Here is a 22,013-nt window from a genome sequence, read left to right as displayed (position 1 = left end):
ATCTGGGGACACACCTGGGAACAGCTGGGGACACACCTGGGGACATCTGGGAACACCTGGGGACAGCTGGGGACACACCTGGGACACCTGGGGACATCTGGGACACCTGGGGACACACCTGGGACACCTGGGGACACACCTGGGACACACCTGGGGACACACCTGGGGACACACCTGGGACACCTGGGGACACACCTGGGACACACCTGGGGACACACCTGGGGACACACCTGGGACACCTGGGGACAGCTGGGACTTCTGGGGGGACACCTGGGAACACCTGGGGACATCTGGGACACCTGGGGACACACCTGGGAACAGCTGGGGACAGCTGGGGGGACACCTGGGACACCTGGGGACATCTGGGACTTCTGAGGGGACACCTGGGGACACACCTGGGGACAGCTGGGAACACACCTGGGGACATCTGGGAACACACCTGGGACTTCTGGGGACATCTGGGACTTCTGAGGGGACACCTGGGGACACATCTGGGAACACACCTGGGGACACCTGGGGACACACCTGGGACTTCTGAGGGGACACCTGGGGACACACCTGGGCTCCTTTGGAGACATTTTTGGGATTTTTTGGGTCATTTTGGAGTCCTGGGATCAACTCTGGGGACACTTTTGGGGTCCCTTGGGGACATCTGGGGACATTTTTGGGGTTTTTTGGGGACAGTTTTGGGGTCCTAGGATCAATTTTGGGGTCTTTGGGGACATTTTTGGGACATTTTGGGGTCCCTGGAATCATTTTTGGGGTCCCTTGGGGACATTTTGGGGTGTTTGGGGATAATTTTGGGACTTTTGGGGACGTTTTTGGGGTCCCTTGGGGACATTTTTGGGACATTTTGGGGTTTTTTGGGACAATTTGGGGTCACTCGGGGACTTTTGGGGACATTTTGGGACATTTTTGGGACATTTTGGGGTTTTTTGTGACAATTTGGGGTCACTCAGGGACTTTTTGGGGACATTTGGGACATTTTGGGGTTTTTGGGACAATTTGGGGTCACTCGGGGACTTTTTTGGGTTTTTGGGGACATTTTTGGGACATTTTGGGGTTTTTTGGGACAATTTGGGGTCACTCGGGACTTTTTGGGGACATTTTGGGACATTTTTGGGACATTTTGGGGTTTTTGGGACCATTTGGGGTCACTCGGGGACTTTTTGGGGACATTTTGGGTTTTTTGGGACAATTTGGGGTCACTCGGGGACTTTTTGGGGACATTTTTGGGACATTTTGGGGTTTTTTGGGACCATTTGGGGTCACTCGGGGACTTTTTGGGACATTTTGGGGTTTTTTGGGACCATTTGGGGTCACTCGGGGACTTTTTGGGGACATTTTGGGACATTTTTGGGACATTTTGGGTTTTTTGGGACAATTTGGGGTCACTCGGGGACTTTTTGGGGACATTTTTGGGACATTTTGGGTTTTTTGGGACCATTTGGGGTCACTCGGGGACTTTTTGGGGACTTTTTGGGACATTTTTGGCTCCTCGCGATGGCGGAGGGGGCGTGGCCAGCGGGGCTTATGCAAATGAGCGGCTATTTTGGGAGGGGCGTGTCCGCACGAACCAATAAAGCGCGATGAAACCTTTCATTATGCAAATGAGGCGCGTTTGTCAGCGCGGGGCTCATTAACCAGCCGGGGGGCGGGATTATGCAAATTAAGGGAGGATTTCTAGACATTAGGAGCGCGGTTATGCAAATGAGCGATATGTAAATGAGCGATATGCAAATGCAACCGGCGGGGGATGAGAGGCGGGGCTGGGTGTCCATATAAGGAGCGAGCGCCGCCCCGCGGACCAATCAGCGCGCGGTATGCAAATGAGGCGGCGGAGCGGTGCCGGGTGCGGGTGATGTGACGTCACTTCCGTCGCGCGGCGTGTGACGTCAGGGCAGCAATGGCGGCGCCGCGGGTGTCGCTGGGGGTGCTGAAGGAGCCGCTGGGGCTGAGCCGGGGCCTGCAGTGGGTGAGGGACTGGGGATACTGGTTTATACTGGGAGTTACTGGGAGGGGGGCTGGGAGGGCCTGGGGATACTGGGGAGACTGGTTTATACTGGTTTATACTGGTTTGGACCGGAAGAGGGACCGGGAGGGGCTGGGGATACTGGTTTATACTGGTTTATACTGGTTTATACTGGGACGGACTGGGAGGGGCTGGGGATACTGGGGAGACTGGTTTATACTGGTTTATACTGGGACGGGCTGGGAGGGGCTGGCTTATACTGGTTTCTACTGGGTTATACTGGGGATACTGGTTTATACTGGGATATACTGGTTTGTACTGGTTTGTACCGGGAGAGGGACCGGGAGGGGCTGGGGATACTGGTTTATACTGGTTTATACTGGGATATACTGGTTTGTAGTGGTTTGTACCGGGAGAGGGACCGGGAGGGGCTGGGGATACTGGTTTATACTGGTTTACACTGGTAGCGCAGGTTTATACTGGTTTCTACTGGTTATACTGGGGTGTACTGGGTTATACTGGGAGGGGGACTGGGAGGGGCCGGGGATACTGGGGATACTGGTTTATACTGGGAGGGGGACTGGGAGGACTGGTTTATACTGGGATATACTGGAAGGGACTGGGAGCACGCGTTTATACTGGGTTATACTGGTTTGTACTGGATTTTACTGGGATATACTGGGAGAGGGACTGGGATGTACTGGTTTATACTGGTTTATACTGGGAGAGGGACTGGGGGGACTGGTTTATACTGGTTGATACTGGGACTTACTGGGATCATACTGGGACAGACTGGGAGGGAACTGGGGATACTGGGAGGGACTGGGAGGACTGGTTTATACTGGGTTATACTGGTTTATACTGGGAGGACTGGTTTATACTGGTTTATACTGGGAGGGACTGGGAGGATTGGTTTATACTGGGTTATACTGGGTTATACTGGGAGGAGTGGTTTATACTGGGAGGGACTGGTTTATACTGGTTTATACTGGTTTGTACTGGTTTAGACTGGGAGAGGGATTGAGACGTACTGGTTTATACTGGTTTATACTGGTTTATACTGGGAGAGGGATTGGAAGGGACTGGTTTATACTGGGTTATACTGGTTTGTACTGGCTTAGACTGGTTTATACTGGTTTATACTGGGAGAGGGACTGGTATGTACTGGTTTGTACTGGTTTATACTGGTTTGTACTGGTTTGTACTGGTTTATACTGGGAGAGGATTTTTCCCCATTTTCTCTCCGATTTTCCCCAATTTTTAACCAAAATTTGGCCTCAAAACCCCAAAATTTTCTCATTTTGGGCCAACCTTGACCTCAAAAATCCCAAATTTCTCCCAAATTTCCCAAATTTTCCCATTTTTAACCAAATTCTGGCCTCAAAACCCCCAAATTTGCCCAAATTCCCCATTTTTAACCTAAAATTTGACCTCAAAAATCCCAAATTTCCCCTGAATTTTCCCAAAATTTCCCTAAAATTTTCCACTTTTTAACCAAATTCGGACCCCAAAAATCCCAAAATTTCTCCAAATTTTCCCAAATTTTCCAATTTTTTACCAAATTCTGATCTCAAAACCCCCAAATTTTCCCCAAATTTTCAGATTTTTACCCAAATTTTCCCCTCAAAACCCCCAAATTTCCCCAAATTTTCCCATTTTTCTCCCAATTTCCCCTGAATTTCCCCCAAAATTCCCATTTTTAACCAAAAATTTTCCCCTCAAAAATCCTAAATTTCCCCAAAATTTCCAAAATTTTCCCCTCAAAATTCAAAAATGTTCCATTTTTAACCAAATTTTGACGTCAAAATCCCAAAATTCCACAAAATTTCCCCAAATTTCTGCAAAGTTCCCCAAATTTTCCCATTTTTAACCAAATTTTGATGTCAAAAATCCCAAAATTTCCCCAAATTTCCCCATTTTTACCAAAGTTTTCCCATCAAAAATCGAAAAATTTCCAATTTTAACCAAATTCCGATGTCAGAAATCCCAAATTTCCCCAAAATTTCCCCAAATTTTGCCCAAATTTTCCCAAAATTTTCCCATTTTTAACCAAATTTCGACGTTAAAGAATCCCAAAAATTTTCCCAAGTTTCCCCAAAAATCCCAAATTTCCCCAAAATTTCCCAAAATTCCCCCCAATTTCCCAAAATTTCGCAAATTCTCTCAAAATTTCCCAGAATTTCCCAAAATTTTCCCAAATTTCTCCAAATTTCCCCATTCTTAACCCAACCTTGATTTCAAAAATCCCAAATTTCCCAAAATTTCCCCAAAATTCCCCAAATTTTGCCCAAATTTCCCCATTTTTAACCAAATTTCCATGTCAAAAATCTCCAAATTTCCTCAAAATTTCCCCAAATTTTCCTAAAATTTCCCCAAAATTCCCCAAATTTCCCCAAATTTCCCATTTTAAACTAAATCTTGACCTCAAAAACCCCAACATTTCCCCAAATTTCCCCAAATTTTCCAAAATTTCCCCAAAATTCCCCAAATTTTGCCCAGATTTTCCCATTTTTAACCAAATTTCGATGTCAAAAATCCCCAAATTTCCCCAAAATTTCCCCAAATTTCCCCAATTTCCCCAAATTTCCCCATTTTTAACCAAAACTTTGACCTCAAAATTCCCAAAATTCCCCAAAATTTCCCAAAATTTCCCCAAAAATCCCGTTTGTCCAAATTTCCCATTTTTAATCAAATCTTGACCTCAAAACCCCCAAAATTTCCCTAAATTTCCCCCAAAATTCCCCCAAATTTCCTCAAAATTTCTCCAAATTTTCCCATTTTTAACAAAACCTTGACCTCAAAAATCCCCAAATTTCCCCCAAATTCCCAAAATTTCCCCAAAATTCCCCAAAATTTCCCCAATTTCCCCATTTTTAACCAAAAATTTGACCTCAAATTCCGCAAATTCCCCAAAATTTCCCCAAAATCCCCCCAAAATTTCCCAATTTTTCCAAAATTTCCCCAAATTCCCCAAATTTCCCCAAAATTTCCCATTTTTAACCAAATTGCAACGTTAAAAAATCCCAAAAATTTCCCCAAATTCCCCAAATTTCCCCAAAATTTCCCCAAAATTTCCTCAAATTTCCCATTTTTAACCAAACCTTGCCTTTAAATTTTCCCCAAATTCCCCAAAATTCTCCAAAATTCCCCAAATCTCCCCAAAATTCCCCAAATTTTGCCCAAATTTCCCCATTTTTAACCAAATTTCGATGTCAAAAATCCCCAAATTTCCTCAAAATTCCCCCCAAAAATCCCAAATTTCCCCAAATTTCCCCATTTTTAACCAAATCTTGACCTCAAAAACCCCAAAATTTCCCCAAAATTCCCCAAATTTCCCAAAATTTCCCTAAATTCCCCAAAATTCCCCCATAATTTCCCAAATTTCCCCAAAATTCCCCCAAATTCCCCAAATTTCCCCAAATTTCCCCATTTTTAACCAAACCTTGATTTCAAAAATCCCAAATTTTGCCCAGATTTTCCCATTTTTAACCAAATTTCGATGTCAAAAATCCCCAAATTTCCCCAAAATTTCCCCCAAAAATCCCAAATTTCCCTAAATTTCCCCATTTTAAACCAAATCTTGACCTCAAAAACCCCAACATTTCCCCAAAATTCCCCAAATTTCCCAAAAATTCCCCCAAATTTCCCCAAAATTCCCCCATAATTTCCCGAATTTCCCCAAAATTCCCCAAAATTTCCCCAAATTCCCCAAAATTCCCCAAAATTTCCCATTTGTAACCAAACCTTGATTTCAAAAATCCCAAATTTTGCCCAAATTTTCCCATTTTTAACCAAAATTTGACCTCAAAAACCCCAACATTTCCCCAAAATTTCCCCAAAATTTCCCAAATTTCCAAAAAAAAATTCCCAAAATTCCCCCCAAATTCCCAAAATTTTCCCAAATTTTCCCAAATTTTGCCCAAATTTCCCCATTTTAAACCAAATTTTGATGTCAAAAATCCCCAAATTTCCCCAAAATTTCCCCCAAAATTTCCCAAATTTTCCCAAAATTTCCCCAAAAATCCCGTTTGTCCAAATTTCCCATTTTTAATCAAATCTTGACCTCAAAAACCCCAAAATTTCCCCAAATATCCCAAAATTTCCCCAAAATTCCCCAAATTTCGCCCAAATTTCCCCATTTTTAACCAAATTTCGATGTCAAAAATCCCCAAATTTCCCCCAAATTTCCCATTTTTAACCAAACCTTGATTTCAAAAATCCCAAAAATTTCCCCAAATTCCCCAAATTTCCCCAAAATTTCCCCAAAATTTTCTCAAATTTCCCATTTTTAACCAAACCTTGCCTTTAAATTTTCACCAAATTCCCCAAAATTCTCCAAAATTCCCCAAATCTCCCCAAAATTCCCTAAATTTCGCCCAAATTTCCCCATTTTTAACCAAATTTCGATGTCAAAAATCCCCAAATTTCCCCAAAATTTCCCCAAAATTCCCCAAATTTCGCCCAAATTTCCCCATTTTTAACCAAATCTTGACCTCAAAAACCCCAAAATTCCCCAAAATTTCCCAAAATTTCCCCCAAAATCCCGTTTGTCCAAATTTCCCATTTTTAATCAAATCTTGACCTCAGAACCCCGAAAGTTTCCCAAAATTTCCCCAAAATTCCCCAAATTTCCCAAAAATTCCCCCAAATTTCCCCAAAATTCCCCAAAATTTCCCCAAATTCCCCAAAATTCCCCAAATTTTCCCATTTTTAACCAAACCTTGATTTCAAAAATCCCAAATTTTGCCCAAATTTCCCATTTTTAACCAAATTTCGATGTCAAAAATCCCCAAATTTTCCCAAAATTTCCCCAAAATTCCCCAAATTTCCCAAAAATTCCCCCAAATTTCCCCAAAATTCCCCAAAATTTCCCCAAATTCCCCAAAATTCCCCAAATTTTCCCATTTTTAACCAAACCTTGATTTCAAAAATCCCAAATTTTGCCCAAATTTCCCCGTTTTTAACCAAATCTTGACCTCAAAAATCCCAAAATTTCCCAAATTTCCCCAAAATTCCCCCAAAAATCCCAAATTTCCCCAAATTTCCCCATTTTAAACCAAAATTTGACCTCAAAAACCCCAACATTTCCCCAAATTTCCCCAAATTTTCCAAAATTTCCCCAAAATTCCCCAAATTTCGCCCAAATTTCCCCATTTTTAACCAAATTTCGATGTCAAAAATCCCCAAATTTCCTCAAAATTTCCCCCGAAAATCCCAAATTTCCCCGAATTTCCCCATTTTTAACCAAATCTTGACCTCAAAAACCACAAAATTTCCCCAAAATTCCCCCAAATTTCCCCAAAATTCCCCCATAATTTCCCGAATTTCCCCAAAATTCCCCCAAAATTTCCCCAAATTCCCCAAAATTCCCCAAATTTTCCCATTTTTAACCAAACCTTGATTTCAAAAATCCCAAATTTTGCCCAAATTTCTCCATTTTTAACCAAACCTTGACCTCAAAAATCCCAAAATTCCCCAAAATTCCCCAAAATTTCCCCAAATCTCCCCAAAATTCCCTAAATTTCGCCCAAATTTCCCCATTTTTAACCAAATTTCGATGTCAAAAATCCCCAAATTTCCCCAAATTTCCCCCAAATTTCCCAAATTTCCCCAAATTTCCCCATTTTTAACCAAATCTTGACCTCAAAAACCCCAAAATTTCCCCAAAATTCCCCAAATTTCCCAAAAATTCCCCCAAAATTCCCCCATAATTTCCCGAATTTCCACAAAATTCCCCAAAATTTCCCCAAATTCCCCAAAATTCCCCAAATTTTCCCATTTTTAACCAAACCTTGATTTCAAAAATCCCAAATTTTGCCCAAATTTCTCCATTTTTAACCAAACCTTGACCTCAAAAATCCCAAAATTCCCCAAAATTCTCCAAAATTCCCCAAATCTCCCCAAAATTCCCCAAATTTCGCCCAAATTTCCCCATTTTTAACCAAATTTCGATGTCAAAAATCCCAAAACTCCCCAAAATTTCCCCCAAAAATCCCAAATTTCCCCAAATTTCCCCATTTTTAACTAAACCTTGACCTCAAAAACCCCAAAATTTCCCCAAAATTCCCCAAATTTCCCAAAAATTCCCCCAAATTTCCCCAAAATTCCCCCATAATTTCCCGAATTTCCCCAAAATTCCCCAAAATTTCCCCAAATTTCCCCAAATTTCCCCAAAATTTCCCTAAAATTACCCAAAATTCTCTAAAATTTTCCCAAATTTCCCCAAAATTTCCCATTTAAAACCAAAAATTTGACCTGAAAAATCCCAAAATTCCCCAAAATTCCCTCAAAATTACCCAAAATTCCTCAAAATTTTGCCAAATTTCACACAAATTTTCCCGTTTTTAACCAAAATTTGACCTCTAAAATCCCATTTCCCCAAAATTTCCCCAAAATTCCCCAAATTTCGCCCAAATTTCCCCATTTTAAACCAAATTTTGATGTCAAAAATCCCCAAATTTCCCCAAAATTTCCCAAATTTCCCATTTTTAACCAAATCTTGACCTCAAAAACCCCAAAATTTCCTCAAATTTCCCCAAAATTTCCCCAAATTTTGCCCAAATTTTCCCATTTTTAACAAAATCTTGACATCAAAAATCCCCAAATTTCCCCAAATTTCCCCAAAATTTCCCAAATTTCCCCAAAATTCCCCAAAATTTCCCTAAAATTACCCAAAATTCTCTAAAATTTTCCAAAATTTCCCCAAAATTTCCCATTTTAAACCAAAAATTTGACCTGAAAAATCCCAAAATTCCCCAAAATTCCCTCAAAATATCCCCAAAATTCCTCAAAATTTCCCCAAATTTCACACAAATTTTCCTATTTTTAACCAAAATTTGACCTCTAAAATCCCATTTCCCCAAAATTTCCCCAAAATTCCCCAAATTTCCCTTTTTTTACCAAACCTTGATTTCAAATATCCCAAGATTTCCCCAAAATTCCCCAAATTTTGCCCAAATTTTCCCATTTTTAACCAAACCTTGATTTCAAAAATCCCAAAATTTCCCCAAATTTTCCCAAAATTCCCCAAAATTTCCCACAAATTTTCCCAAAATTTCCCCAAAAATCCCGTTTGTCCAAATTTCCCATTTTTAATCAAATCTTGACCTCAAAAACCCCAAAATTTCCCACAATTTCCCAAAATTTACTCAAAATTTCCCCAAAATTTCCCCAATTGCCCCCAAATTTTGCCCAAATTTCCCATTTTTAACCAAATCTTGACCTCAAAAACCCCAAAATTTCCCCAAATTTTCCCATTTTTAACCAAATTTTGACCTCAAATTTCCCCAAGTTTCCCAAAATTTCCCAAAAATTTCCCATTTTTAAGCAAATCTTGATTTCAAAAATCCCGAAATTTCCCCAAATTTCCTCAAAATTTCCCAAAAATTCCCCCAAATTTCCCCAAATTTTCCCATTTTTAACCAAACCTTGACCTCAAATTTCCCAAAATTTCCAAAAAATTCCCATTTTTAACTAAACCTTGATTTCCAAAAATCCCAAATTTTCCCAAAATTTCCCCAAAATTCCCCAAAATTTCCCCAAATTTTCCCAAAATTTCCCCAAATTTCACCAAATTTCCCCAAAATTTCCCCAAATTTCCCCAAAATTCCCCAAATTTCCCCAAAATTTCCCCAAATTCCCCAAAATTCCCCAAATTTTCCCATTTTTAACCAAACCTTGATTTCAAAAATCCCAAATTTTGCCCAAATTTCTCCATTTTTAACCAAACCTTGACCTCAAAAATCCCAAAATTTCCCCAAAATTCCCCAAAAATCCCAAATTTCGCCCAAATTTTCCCATTTTTAACCAAATCTTGACCTCAAAAACCCCAAAATTTCCCAAAATTTCCCCAAAATTTCCCCAAAATTCCCCAAAATTTCCCCAAAATTCCCCAAATTTTGCCCAAATTTCCCCATTTTTAACCAAATCTTGACCTCAAAATTCAGAAAATTTCCCCAAAATTCCCTAAATTTTGCCCAAATTTCCCCATTTTTAACCAAATTTCGATGTCAAAAATCCCCAAATTTCCCCAAAATTTCCCAAATTTCCCCAAATTTCCCAAATTTCCCCAAATTTCCCCATTTTTAACCAAATCTTGACCTCAAAAACCCCAAAATTTCCCCAAAATTTCCCAAAATTTCCCCCAAAATCCCGTTTGTCCAAATTTCCCATTTTTAATCAAATCTTGACCTCAGAACCCCGAAAGTTTCCCAAAATTTCCCCAAAATTCCCCAAATTTCCCAAAAATTCCCCCAAATTTCCCCAAAATTCCCCAAAATTTCCCCAAATTCCCCAAAATTCCCCAAATTTTCCCATTTTTAACCAAACCTTGATTTCAAAAATCCCAAATTTTGCCCAAATTTCCCATTTTTAACCAAATTTCGATGTCAAAAATCCCCAAATTTCCCCAAAATTTCCCCAAAATTCCCCAAATTTCCCAAAAATTCCCCCAAATTTCCCCAAAATTCCCCAAAATTTCCCCAAATTCCCCAAAATTCCCCAAATTTTCCCATTTTTAACCAAACCTTGATTTCAAAAATCCCAAATTTTGCCCAAATTTCCCCATTTTTAACCAAATCTTGACCTCAAAAACCCCAAAATTTCCCCAAAATTTCCCCAAAATTTCCCCAAAATTCCCCAAATTTCCCCAAATTTCCCAATTTTTAACCAAATTTCGATGTCAAAATTCTCCAAATTTCCCCAAAATTTCCCCAAAATTCCCCAAAATTCCCCAAATTCCCCAAATCCCCCAAAATCCCCAATTCCCCCCCCGTTTTCCCCATTTTTGATTTTTCCCAATCTTGCTGTTTTTCCCCCCAGTTTTTCTCCATTTTCGCTTTCGCCACCTGCGGCTCCTTCCAGGGCTCCGTCACCTTCGGCGTCACCTGCGCGGGCGCGGCCAACGGCAGCCAGGTGACAAATGTCACCGCCGCCTTCGGGTACCCCTTCAGGTGAGTGGGGGACACACCTGGGCAGGTGAGGGACACACCTGGGACACACCTGGGACACACCTGGGCAGGTGAGGGACACACCTGGGACACACCTGGGACAGGGACACACCTGGGACACACCTGGGACACACCTGGGACACACCTGGGACAGGTGAGGGACAGGGACACACCTGGGACACACCTGGGCCAGGGGAGGGACAGGGACACACCTGGGACACACCTGGGCCAGGGGAGGGACACACCAGGGACACACCTGGGACACACCTGGGACGGGTGAGGGACAGGGACACACCTGGGACACACCTGGGACAGGTGAGGGACACACCTGGGACACACCTGGGACACACCTGGGACAGGTGAGGGACACACCTGGGACACACCTGAGACACACCTGGGCAGGTGAGGGACAGGGACACACCTGGACAGGTGAGATGGATGGGACAGGTGAGGGACACACCTGGGCAGGTGAGGGACAGGGACACACCTGGGCAGGTGAGATGGATGGGACAGGTGAGGGACACACCTGGGCAGGTGAGGGACAGGGACACACCTGGGCAGGGGAGGGACGCACCTGGGACACAGCTGGGACAGGTGAGACACATGAGGGCGACACCTGGACACACCTGGGGCAGGTGAGATGGATGGGACAGGTGAGGCACACACCTGGGACACACCTGGGACACACCTGGGACAGGTCAGGGTCACCTTCAGCGTCACCTGCGCGGGCGCGGCCAACGGCAGCCAGGTGACAAATGTCACCGCCGCCTTCGGGTACCCCTTCAGGTGAGTGGGGGACACACCTGGGCCAGGGGAGGGACAGGGACACACCTGGGACAGGTGAGGGACAGGGACACACCTGGGACACACCTGGGACACACCTGGGACACACCTGGGACACACCTGGGACAGGTGAGGGACAGGGACACACCTGGGACAGGTGAGGGACAGGGACACACCTGGGACACACCTGGGCCAGGTGAGGGACAGGGACACACCTGGGACAGGTGAGATGGATGGGACAGGTGAGGGACACACCTGGGACACACCTGAGACACACTTGGGACAGGTGAGACACACCTGGGACACACCTGGGGCAGGTCAGGGACACACCTGGGCCAGGTGAGGGACAGGGACACACCTGGGACAGGTCAGGGTCACACCTGGGACAGGTGAGGGACACACCTGGGACACACCTGGGGCAGGTCAGGGTCACCTTCAGCGTCACCTGCGCGGGCGCGGCCAACGGCAGCCAGGTGACAAATGTCAGCGCCGCCTTCGGGTACCCCTTCAGGTGAGTGGGGGACACACCTGGGACAGGTGAGGGACAGGGACACACCTGGGACAGGTGAGGGACACACCTGGGACACACCTGGGCAGGTGAGGGACAGGGACACACCTGGGACAGGTGAGGGACACACCTGGGACACACCTGGGCAGGTGACGGACAGGGACACACCTGGGACAGGTGAGGGACAGGGACACACCTGGGACAGGGGAGGGACAGGGACACACCTGGGACAGGTGAGGGACAGGGACACACCTGGGACAGGTGAGGGACAGGGACACACCTGGGACAGGTGAGGTGGATGGGACAGGTGAGGGACACACCTGGGACAGGTGAGGGACAGGGACACACCTGAGACACACCTGGGGCACACCTGGGACAGGTGAGGGACAGGGACACACCTGGGACAGGTGAGACAGTGAGTGAGGGACACACCTGGGACACACCTGGGACAGGTGAGAGACAGGGACACACCTGGAACAGGTGAGATGGATGGGACAGGTGAGGGACACACCTGGGACACACCTGGGACACACCTGGGACAGGTGAGGGACACACCTGGGACAGGTGAGGGACAGGGACACACCTGGGACACACCTGGGGCACACCTGGGACACACCTGGGACAGGTGAGACACATGAGGGAGACACCTGGACACACCTGGGACAGGTGAGATGGATGGGACAGGTGAGGGACACACCTGGGACAGGTGAGGGACACACCTGGGACACACCTGGGGCAGGTGAAACAGGTGAGGGACACACCTGGGACACACCTGGGACACGTGAGGGACAGGGACACACCTGGGACAGGTGAGAGGGATGGGACAGGTGAGGGACACACCTGGGGCAGGTGAGATGGATGGGACAGGTGAGGGACACACCTGGGACAGGTGAGGGACACACCTGGGACACACCTGGGGCAGGTGAAACAGGTGAGGGACACACCTGGGACACACCTGGGACACGTGAGGGACAGGGACACACCTGGGACAGGTGAGAGGGATGGGACAGGTGAGGGACACACCTGGGGCAGGTGAGATGGATGGGACAGGTGAGGGACACACCTGGACACACCTGGGACAGGTGAGGGACACACCTGGGACACACCTGGGGCAGGTCAGGGTCACCTTCAGCGTCACCTGCGCGGGCGCGGCCAACGGCAGCCAGGTGACAAATGTCACCGCCGCCTTCGGGTACCCCTTCAGGTGAGTGGGGGACACACCTGGGACAGGTGAGGGACAGGGACACACCTGGGACACACCTGGGACACACCTGGGCAGGTGAGGGACAGGGACACACCTGGGACACACCTGGGACAGGGACACACCTGGGACACACCTGGGACAGGTGAGATGGATGGGACAGGTGAGGGACACACCTGGGACACACCTGGGACAGGTGAGATGGATGGGACAGGTGAGGGACACACCTGGGACACACCTGGGGCAGGTCAGGGTCACCTTCAGCGTCACCTGCGCGCCGCGGCCAACGGCAGCCAGGTGACAAATGTCACCGCCGCCTTCGGGTACCCCTTCAGGTGAGTGGGGGACACACCTGGGACAGGTGAGGGACAGGGACACACCTGGGACAGGTGAGATGGATGGGACAGGTGAGGGACACACCTGGGACACACCTGGGACACACCTGGGACACACCTGGGACAGGTGAGGGACACACCTGGGACAGATGAGGGACAGGGACACACCTGGGACAGGTGAGACACATGAGGGACACTCCTGGACACACCTGGGACAGGTGAGATGGATGGGACAGGTGAGGGACACACCTGGGACAGGTGAGGGACACACCTGGGACAGGTGAGGGACAGGGACACACCTGGGACACGTGAGGGACAGGGACACACCTGGGACAGGTGAGACACATGAGGGACACTCCTGGACACACCTGGGGCAGGTGAGATGGATGGGACAGGTGAGGGACACACCTGGGACACACTTGGGACAGGTGAGACAGGTGAGCGATGGGGACACACCTGGGACACACCTGGGACAGGTGAGACAGCCAAGACAGGTGAGGGATGGATGGAACAGGTCAGGCGTCCCCCAGGTGTGCTCAGGTGAGCTCAGATCCCCCTCAGGTGACCCCCAGGTGTGCCCAGGTGACCCCAGGTGTGCCCAGGTGACCCCCAGGTGTGCCCCTCCCCGCAGGTTGAACCAGGCCGTGTTCCAGCCCTCCCTGACCCACCTGTGTAACCACACCTGGCCCAGGCTGAGCCCAGCCCCCCCAGGTGTGCTCAGGTGTGCCCAGGTGTGTCCAGGTGACCTCAGATCCCCCTCAGGTGACCCCAGGTGTGCCCAGGTGTGCCCAGGTGAGCCCAGGTGACCTCAGATCCCCCTCAGGTGACTCTCAGGCGTGCTCAGGTGCCCCCAGGTGTGCCCAGGTGTTCCCAGGTGTGCTAAGATGACTCTCAGGTGTGCTCAGGTGACCTCCAGTTGTGCCCAGGTGTGCTCAGGTGATCTCAGACACCCCTCAGGTGACTCCCAGGTGTTCCCAGGTGTGCCCAGGTGACCCCCAGGTGTGCTCAGGTGTGCCCCTCCCCGCAGGTTGAACCAGGCCGTGTTCCAGCCCTCCCTGACCCACCTGTGTAACCACACCTGGCCCAGGCTGAGCCCAACCCCCCCAGGTGTGCCCAGGTGTACCCAGGTGTTCCCAGATGTGCTCAGGTGACCCCCAGGTGTGCCCAGGTGTGCTCAGGTGATCTCAGATCCCCCTCAGGTGACTCTCAGGTGTGCTTAGGTGACCCCAGGTGTGCCCAGGTGACCCCAGGTGACCCGAGCTGACCCCCAGGTGTGCTCAGGTGACCCCAGGTGTTCCCAGGTGTGCTAAGGTGACTCTCAGGTGTGCCCAGGTGACCCCAGGTGTGCTAAGGTGACTCTCAGGTGTGCCCAGGTGACCCCAGGTGTGCTCAGGTATGTTCAGGTGACCCCCAGGTGTGTCCAGGTGTGCTCAGGTGACTCTCAGGTGTGCCCAGGTGTGCCCAGGTGAACCCCAGGTGTGCTCAGGTGTGTTCAGGTGACCCCCAGGTGTGCCCAGGTGTGCTCAGGTGATCTCAGACACCCCTCAGGTGACTCCCAGGTGTTCCCAGGTGTGCCCAGGTGACCCCAGGTGACCCCAGGTGTGCCCAGGTGTGCTTAGGTGACTCTCAGGTGTGCCCAGGTGACCCCAGGTGTTCCCAGGTGACTCTCAGGTGACCCCCAGGTGACCCCCGGTGTGCCCCTCCCCGCAGGTTGAACCAGGCCGTGTTCCAGCCCTCCCTGACCCACCTGTGTAACCACACCTGGCCCAGGCTGAGCCCGGCCCCCCCAGGTGTGCCCAGGTGACCCCAGGTGACCTCAGATCCCCCTCAGGTGACCCCAGGTGACCCCCAGGTGTGCTCAGGTGATCTCAGATCAGCCTCAGGTGACTCTCAGTTGTGCTCAGGTGTGCTCAGGTGTGCCCAGGTGACCCCAGGTGACCCGAGCTGACCCCCAGGTGTGCTCAGGTGTTCCCAGGTGACCCCAGGTGTGCCCAGGTGTGCTCAGGTGTGCTCAGGTGTTCCCAGGTGACCCCAGGTGTGCCCAGGTGTTCCCAGGTGTGCCCAGGTGACCCCAGGTGTGCCCCTCCCCGCAGGTTGAACCAGGCCGTGTTCCAGCCCTCCCTGACCCACCTGTGTAACCACACCTGGCCCAGGCTGAGCCCGGCCCCCCCAGGTGTGCTCAGGTGTGCCCAGGTGTGCCCAGGTGACCTCAGATCCCCCTCAGGTGACCCCAGGTGTGCCCAGGTGTGCCCAGGTGACCCGAGCTGACCCCCAGGTGTGCCCAGGTGACCCGAGCTGACCCCCAGGTGTGCTCAGGTGACCCCAGGTGTTCCCAGGTGTGCTAAGGTGACTCTCAGGTGTGCTCAGGTGTGCCCAGGTGACCCCCAGGTGTGCCCAGGTGTGCTCAGGTGATCTCAGATCAGCCTCAGGTGACTCTCAGTTGTGCTCAGGTGTGCCCAGGTGACCCGAGCTGACCCCCAGGTGTGCTCAGGTGACCCCAGGTGTACCCAGGTGTTCCCAGATGTGCTAAAGTGACCCTCAGGTGTGCCCAGGTGTGCCCAGGTGACCCCCAGGTGTGCTCAGGTGATCTCAGACCCCCCTCAGGTGACTCTCAGGTGTGTTCAGGTGTGCTCAGGTGAGCCCAGCCCCCCCAGGTCTGCTCAGGTGTGCCCAGGTGACCCCAGGTGTGCCCAGGTGACCCCAGGTGTGGCCAGGTGTGCCCAGGTGAGCTCAGATCCCCCTCAGGTGACCCCAGGTGACCCCCAGGTGACCCCAGGTGTGCCCAGGTGACCCCCAGGTGTGCCCAGGTGACCCCCAGGTGTGCCCCTCCCCGCAGGTTGAACCAGGCCGTGTTCCAGCCCTCCCTGACCCACCTGTGTAACCACACCTGGCCCAGGCTGAGCCCGGCCCCCCCAGGTGTGCCCAGGTGACCTCAGATCCCCCTCAGGTGACTCTCAGTTGTGCTCAGGTGTGCCCAGGTGACCCGAGCTGACCCCCAGGTGTGCTCAGGTGACCCCAGGTGTGCCCAGGTGTTCCCAGGTGTGCTAAGATGACTCTCAGGTGTGCTCAGGTGACCCCCAGGTGTGCCCAGGTGTGCTCAGGTGTTCCCAGGTGACCCCAGGTGTGCTCAGGTGACCCCAGGTGTACCCAGGTGTGCTCAGGTGACTCTCAGGTGTGCCCAGGTGACCCCAGGTGTGCTCAGGTGATCTCAGATCCCCCTCAGGTGACCCCAGGTGTGCCCAGGTGACCCCCAGGTGTGCCCCTCCCCGCAGGTTGAACCAGGCCGTGTTCCAGCCCTCCCTGACCCACCTGTGTAACCACACCTGGCCCAGGCTGAGCCCGGCCCCCCCAGGTGTGCCCAGGTGTACCCAGGTGTTCCCAGGTGTGCCCAGGTGACTCTCAGATGTGCTCAGGTGACCCCAGGTGACCCCCAGGTGTGCTCAGGTGATCTCAGATCCCCCTCAGGTGACTCTCAGTTGTGCTCAGGTGACCCCAGGTGTACCCAGGTGTGCTCAGGTGACTCTCAGGTGTGCCCAGGTGACTCTCAGGTGTGCACAGGTGACCCCCAGGTGACCCCAGGTGTGCCCAGGTGACTCTCAGGTATGCACAGGTGACCCCCAGGTGACCCCAGGTGTGCTCAGGTGTGCTCAGGTGACCCCAGGTGTGCCCAGGTGTGCCCAGGTGACTCCCAGGTGACCCCAGGTGACCCCAGGTGTGCCCAGGTGACCCCAGGTGTGCCCAGGTGACCCCCAGGTGTGCCCAGGTGACCCCCAGGTGTGCCCAGGTGACCCCAGGTGTGCCCAGGTGACCCCAGGTGTGCCCCTCCCCGCAGGTTGAACCAGGCCGTGTTCCAGCCCTCCCTGACCCACCTGTGTAACCACACCTGGCCCAGGCTGAGCCCGGCCCCCCCAGGTGTGCCCAGGTGTGCCCAGGTGACCCCAGGTGTGCCCAGGTGACCCCAGGTGTGCCCAGGTGACCCCAGGTGTGCTTAGGTGTGTTCAGGTGACCCCAGATGACCCCAGGTGACCCCCAGGTGACCCCCAGGTGTGCCCCTCCCCGCAGGTTGAACCAGGCCGTGTTCCAGCCCTCCCTGACCCACCTGTGTAACCACACCTGGCCGCGGGACGTTCACCTGCTCGGCGACTTCTCCTCGGCCGCCCGCTTCTTCGTGGGCGTGGCCGTGGCCGCCTTCCTCTACAGCCTGGGGGCGCTGGGGGCCTACCTGGGCTACCTGCACCTGTACAGGTGGGCGGGGTCCCGCCTGCCCCTCCTGGTGAGTGCCCTGGGGGGGGGAGGGGTTACCTGTACAGGTGAGCTCAGGTGGGATTTACCTGTACAGGTGAGCTCAGGTGGGATTTACCTGTACAGGTGAGGTCAGGTGGGATTTACCTGTACAGGTGAGCTCAGGTGGGGTTTGGGAACTGAATTCAGGTGAGCTCAGGTGGGATTTACCTGTACAGGTGAGCTCAGGTGGGATTTACCTGTACAGGTGAGCTCAGGTGGGGTTTGGGAACTCAATTCAGGAGAACTCAGGTGGGATTTACCTGTACAGGTGAGCTCAGGTGGGGTTTGGGAACTGAATTCAGGTGAGCTCAGGTGGGATTTACCTGTTCAGGTGAGCTCAGGTGGGGGTTGGGAACTGAATTCAGGTGAGCTCAGGTGGGATTTACCTGCCCAGGTGGGCTCAGGTGGGATTTGGGAATTGAATTCAGGTGAGCTCAGGTGGGATTTACCTGTTCAGGTGAGCTCAATGGGAGTTACCTGTTCAGGTGAGCTCAGGTGGGATTTACCTGTTCAGGTGAGCTCAGGTGGGAGTTACTTGTACAGGTGTGCTCAGGTGGGGGTTGGGAGCTCAGATCAGGTCTGCTCAGGTGGGATTTACCTGTACACGTGAGCTCAGGTGAGCTCAGGTGGGATTTACCTGTTCAGGTGAGCTCAGGTGGGATTTACCTGTACAGGTGGGCGGGGTCACGCCTGCCCCTCCTGGTGAGTGCCATGGGTGGGGGGAGGGGTTACCTGTACAGGTGAGCTCAGGTGGGCTTTACCTGCACAGGTGAGCTCAGGTGGGATTTACCTGTACAGGTGAGCTCAGGTGGGGTTTGGGAACTGAATTCAGGTGGGCTCAGGTGGGATTTACCTGTACAGGTGAGCTCAGGTGGGATTTACCTGCTCAGGTGAGCTCAGGTGGGGTTTGGGAACTCAATTCGGGTGAGCTCAGGTGGGGTTTACCTGCCCAGGTGGTCTCAGGTGGGGGTTGGAGTTCCTCAGGTGTGCTCAGCTGAGGTTTGGTGGGGTTTACCTGTACAGGTGTGCCCAGGTGAGCTCAGGTGGGGTTTACCTGCCCAGGTGAACTCAGGTGGGGTTTGGGAACTCAATTCAGGTGAGCTCAGGTGAGGTTTGAGTTCCTCAGGTGTGCCCAGGTGGGCTCAGGTGAGGTTTGGGAACTCAGGTGACATTTTTGGCTTTCCCCAGTGGGAATTCCAATGGAATTTCAGGAAAATTTGGGGAACTTTGGGAAAATTTGGGGAAATTTTGAGAATTTTGGAGAATTTGGGGGAAATTTGGATGGAATTTGGTGGAATTTTGAGGAAATTTTGCTAAAATTCAGGAGAATTTGGATGGAATTTTTAGGAATTTGGGAGAATTCCGGACGGAATTCCCAAATTTTGGGGTTCCCCGGGGGGATTTGGGGGATCCCCGATGGAATTTTGGGGGATTTTGGGGGGGTTTAACCCTTTGTGCCCCTTCTCTCTCTCTGCTGCCTCTGAAGGACCCCAGGTAAGTCCCGCCCCCAAAATTCCCCCACTTTTCCCCATTTTTTTTCCAATTTTTTCCTCATTTTCCCCCCATTTCCCCCCAATTTTTCTCCCATTTTTCCCTCATTTTATCTCCCATTTTTCTCCTATTTTTCTCCTCATTTTCCCTCATTTTCCCCCCATTTTTCCCCCATTTTCCCCCCATTTTTTTCCCATTTTTCCCCCCATTTCCCCCAATCTTTCTCCCCATTTTTCCCCCATTTCCCCACATTTTTTCCCCTTTTTCCCTCATTTTTCCCCCCTTTCTTTACCCCATTTTTTCTCTATTTTTTCCCCCATTTTCCCCATTTCCCCCCCATTTTCCCCCTATTTTTCCCCTCATTTTTTTCCATTTTCCCCCATTTTTCCCCCATTTTTCCCCATTTTCCCCCCATTTTTTCCCCATTTTTCCCTCTTTTTTTCTCCCGTTTTTCCCCATTTTCCCCTCATTTTTTCCCCATTTTCCCCCCCATTTTTCCCCCCATTTTTTCCCCATTTTTCCCCATTTTCCCCCCATTTTCCTCCCATTTTTCCCCATTTTCCCCCCATTTTCCTCCCATTTTTTCTCCCATTTTCCCCCCATTTTTCCCCATTTTTCCCCATTTTTCTCCCATTTTACCCCCATTTCCCCTCCAGTTTTTCTTCATTTTCCCCCATTTTTTCCTCTCATTTTTTCCCATTTTCCCCCCATTTCTTCCCCTTTTTCCCCCATTTTTTCCCCCAATTTCCCCCCCATTTTTTCTCCCATTTCCCCCCCATTTTCCCCCCATTTTTTCCCCATTTCCCCCCATTTTTTCCCCCTTTTTCCCCCCATTTTTTCCCCATTTCTCCCCAATTTTCCCCCATTTCTCACCCATTTCTCCCCTCCCCCAGGACCTGCTGCTCTCGGGGCTGCTGGCCGCCCTGTGGCTCGTGGCCTCCTCGGCCTGGGCCCAGGCCCTGGGGCACGTGCGGGCGGCGACGGCCGCGCCCCTCCCCCACTGCCCCTCCCCCACCGGCAGCGTCACCTGCGCGCGCGTCGCGGCCACGCCCATGGGCAGCCTGGGGGCCTCGGTGGTGAGCGAGGGGAAACTGAGGCACGGGGGGGTGTGGGGGAGGGGCTGTGAGGAGCCTGGGGGTCTCGGTGATGAGTGAGGGGAAACTGAGGCACGGGGGGGGGGGGGGAGGGGCCGTGGGGAGCCTGGGGGCCTCGGTGGTGAGTGAGGGGAAACTGAGGCACGGGGGGGTGGGGGAGGGGCCATGGGCAGCTTGGGGGTCTCGGTGGTGAGTGAGGGGAAACTGAGGCACGGGGGGGGGGGGGGGGGGGGAGGGGCTGGGGCCACGCCCATGGGTGGCCTGGGGGTGTCTGTGGTGAGAAACGGGGAAACTGAGGCACGGGGTGGGGGTGGGGGAGGGGCTGGGGCCACGCCCATGGGCAGCCTGGGGGAGGGGATTTGGGGGGGAAACTGAGGCAGGAGTGGGGGAGGGGGAATTTGGGGGAAGGGGGAAGGGGCTGGGGGTGGGGGAGGGGATTTGGAAAGGGAAACTGAGGCAGGAGTGGAGGAGGAGTGCTGGGGGAGGGGGAGGGGATTTGGGGGGGTGGGGAGGGGAAATTTGGAGTGGGGGAGGGGATTTGGGGGGGAAAGGGAGGGGGGGAAACTGAGGCAGGGGGTGGGGGAGGGGATTTCGAGGTGGGGGAGGGGAAATTTGGAGTGGGGGAGGGGATTTGGGGGGAAAGGGAGGGGGGAAACTGAGGCAGGGGGTGGGGGAGGGGATTTCGAGGTGGGGGAGGGGATTCGAGGATGAAACTGGGGTGGGGGAGGGGCCTTGAGGGGATTGGGTGTGGGAGGGGAAACTGAGGCAGGGCGGGGGAGGGGCATCGGCCATTTTGGGGGCCGCCGAGAACGGGGCGGGGGCGGGGCTCGGATGCGGACACCGGGTGGGGGGAGGGGCTTGCGGAGGTGGGGGGAGGGGCTGGGAGCGTCATCCCCGGCCCCTCCCCCACCCCGGGTCTGTTCCAGGCCTTCGGATTCCTCAACCTCCTGCTCTGGGCCGGCGGCTCCTGGTTCGTCTACAAGGAGACCCCTCTGCACCGCCCGGCCCCGCCCCCCGACCCCGCCCCCTCCCCCATGTGACCCCGCCCCTCGGCCACACTTCTGTAGCGGTGCCGAGTTTGGGGGCGGGGCCGAGGGTTGGGGGGCGGGGCTTTGCACGCTGAGCTGGAGGGGGAGAGGCGCGGGGTGGGGGAGGGGAGGGGGGCGGGGCTGAGCGTTGGGCGGTTGACATTGACCTCGGTGACCCCTCGGTGGGTCTTGGGTTGACCTTTGGGTGACCTCACTTGGCCTTGGGGGGGTTGGCCTTGGCCTTGGGTTGGTCTTGACTTTGGGTTGGCCTTGGGTTGGTCTCAACTTTGGGATGGTCTTCATCATTGGTTGGTCTTGACTTTGGGCTGGGCTTTGAGTTGGTCTCGACTTTGGGTTGGTCACGACTTT

At 51.6% G+C, this 22,013-nt stretch overlaps 1 protein-coding gene across 1 annotated transcript; it reads left to right on the top strand.

Moving 5' to 3' along the window:
* The first annotated feature begins 1,817 nt into the window (after positions 1 to 1,817).
* Positions 1,818 to 21,735, top strand: LOC132341384 (synaptophysin-like protein 1). The gene is made up of 5 exons (XM_059872927.1): positions 1,818 to 1,975; positions 10,793 to 10,923; positions 17,810 to 18,020; positions 20,416 to 20,598; positions 21,543 to 21,735. Exons 1-5 carry the CDS (start codon positions 1,907 to 1,909, stop codon positions 21,654 to 21,656), a joined length of 708 nt encoding a protein of 235 aa, XP_059728910.1. The 5' UTR covers positions 1,818 to 1,906; the 3' UTR covers positions 21,657 to 21,735.
* Positions 21,736 to 22,013: the final 278 nt, after the last annotated feature.

The sequence above is a fragment of the Haemorhous mexicanus genome, chromosome 39 (assembly GCF_027477595.1).
Source record: "Haemorhous mexicanus isolate bHaeMex1 chromosome 39, bHaeMex1.pri, whole genome shotgun sequence".
Lineage (NCBI taxonomy): Eukaryota > Metazoa > Chordata > Aves > Passeriformes > Fringillidae > Haemorhous > Haemorhous mexicanus.
Note: the sequence above shows the minus strand (reverse complement) of the source record. Positions and strands in the feature narration are given on the sequence as shown.

What these genes read in the sequence shown, in the direction of transcription:
- LOC132341384 (XM_059872927.1), top strand. Translation starts at nt 1,907, where the DNA reads ATGGCGGCGCCGCGGGTGTCGCTGGGGGTGCTGAAGGAGCCGCTGGGG. An exon ending in TGAGCCGGGGCCTGCAGTGG is followed by an intron (nt 1,976 to 10,792) that starts GTGAGGGACTGG and finishes TTTTCCCCCCAG; the next exon opens with TTTTTCTCCATTTTCGCTTT. An exon ending in GGTCCCGCCTGCCCCTCCTG is followed by an intron (nt 18,021 to 20,415) that starts GTGAGTGCCCTG and finishes CCCCTCCCCCAG; the next exon opens with GACCTGCTGCTCTCGGGGCT.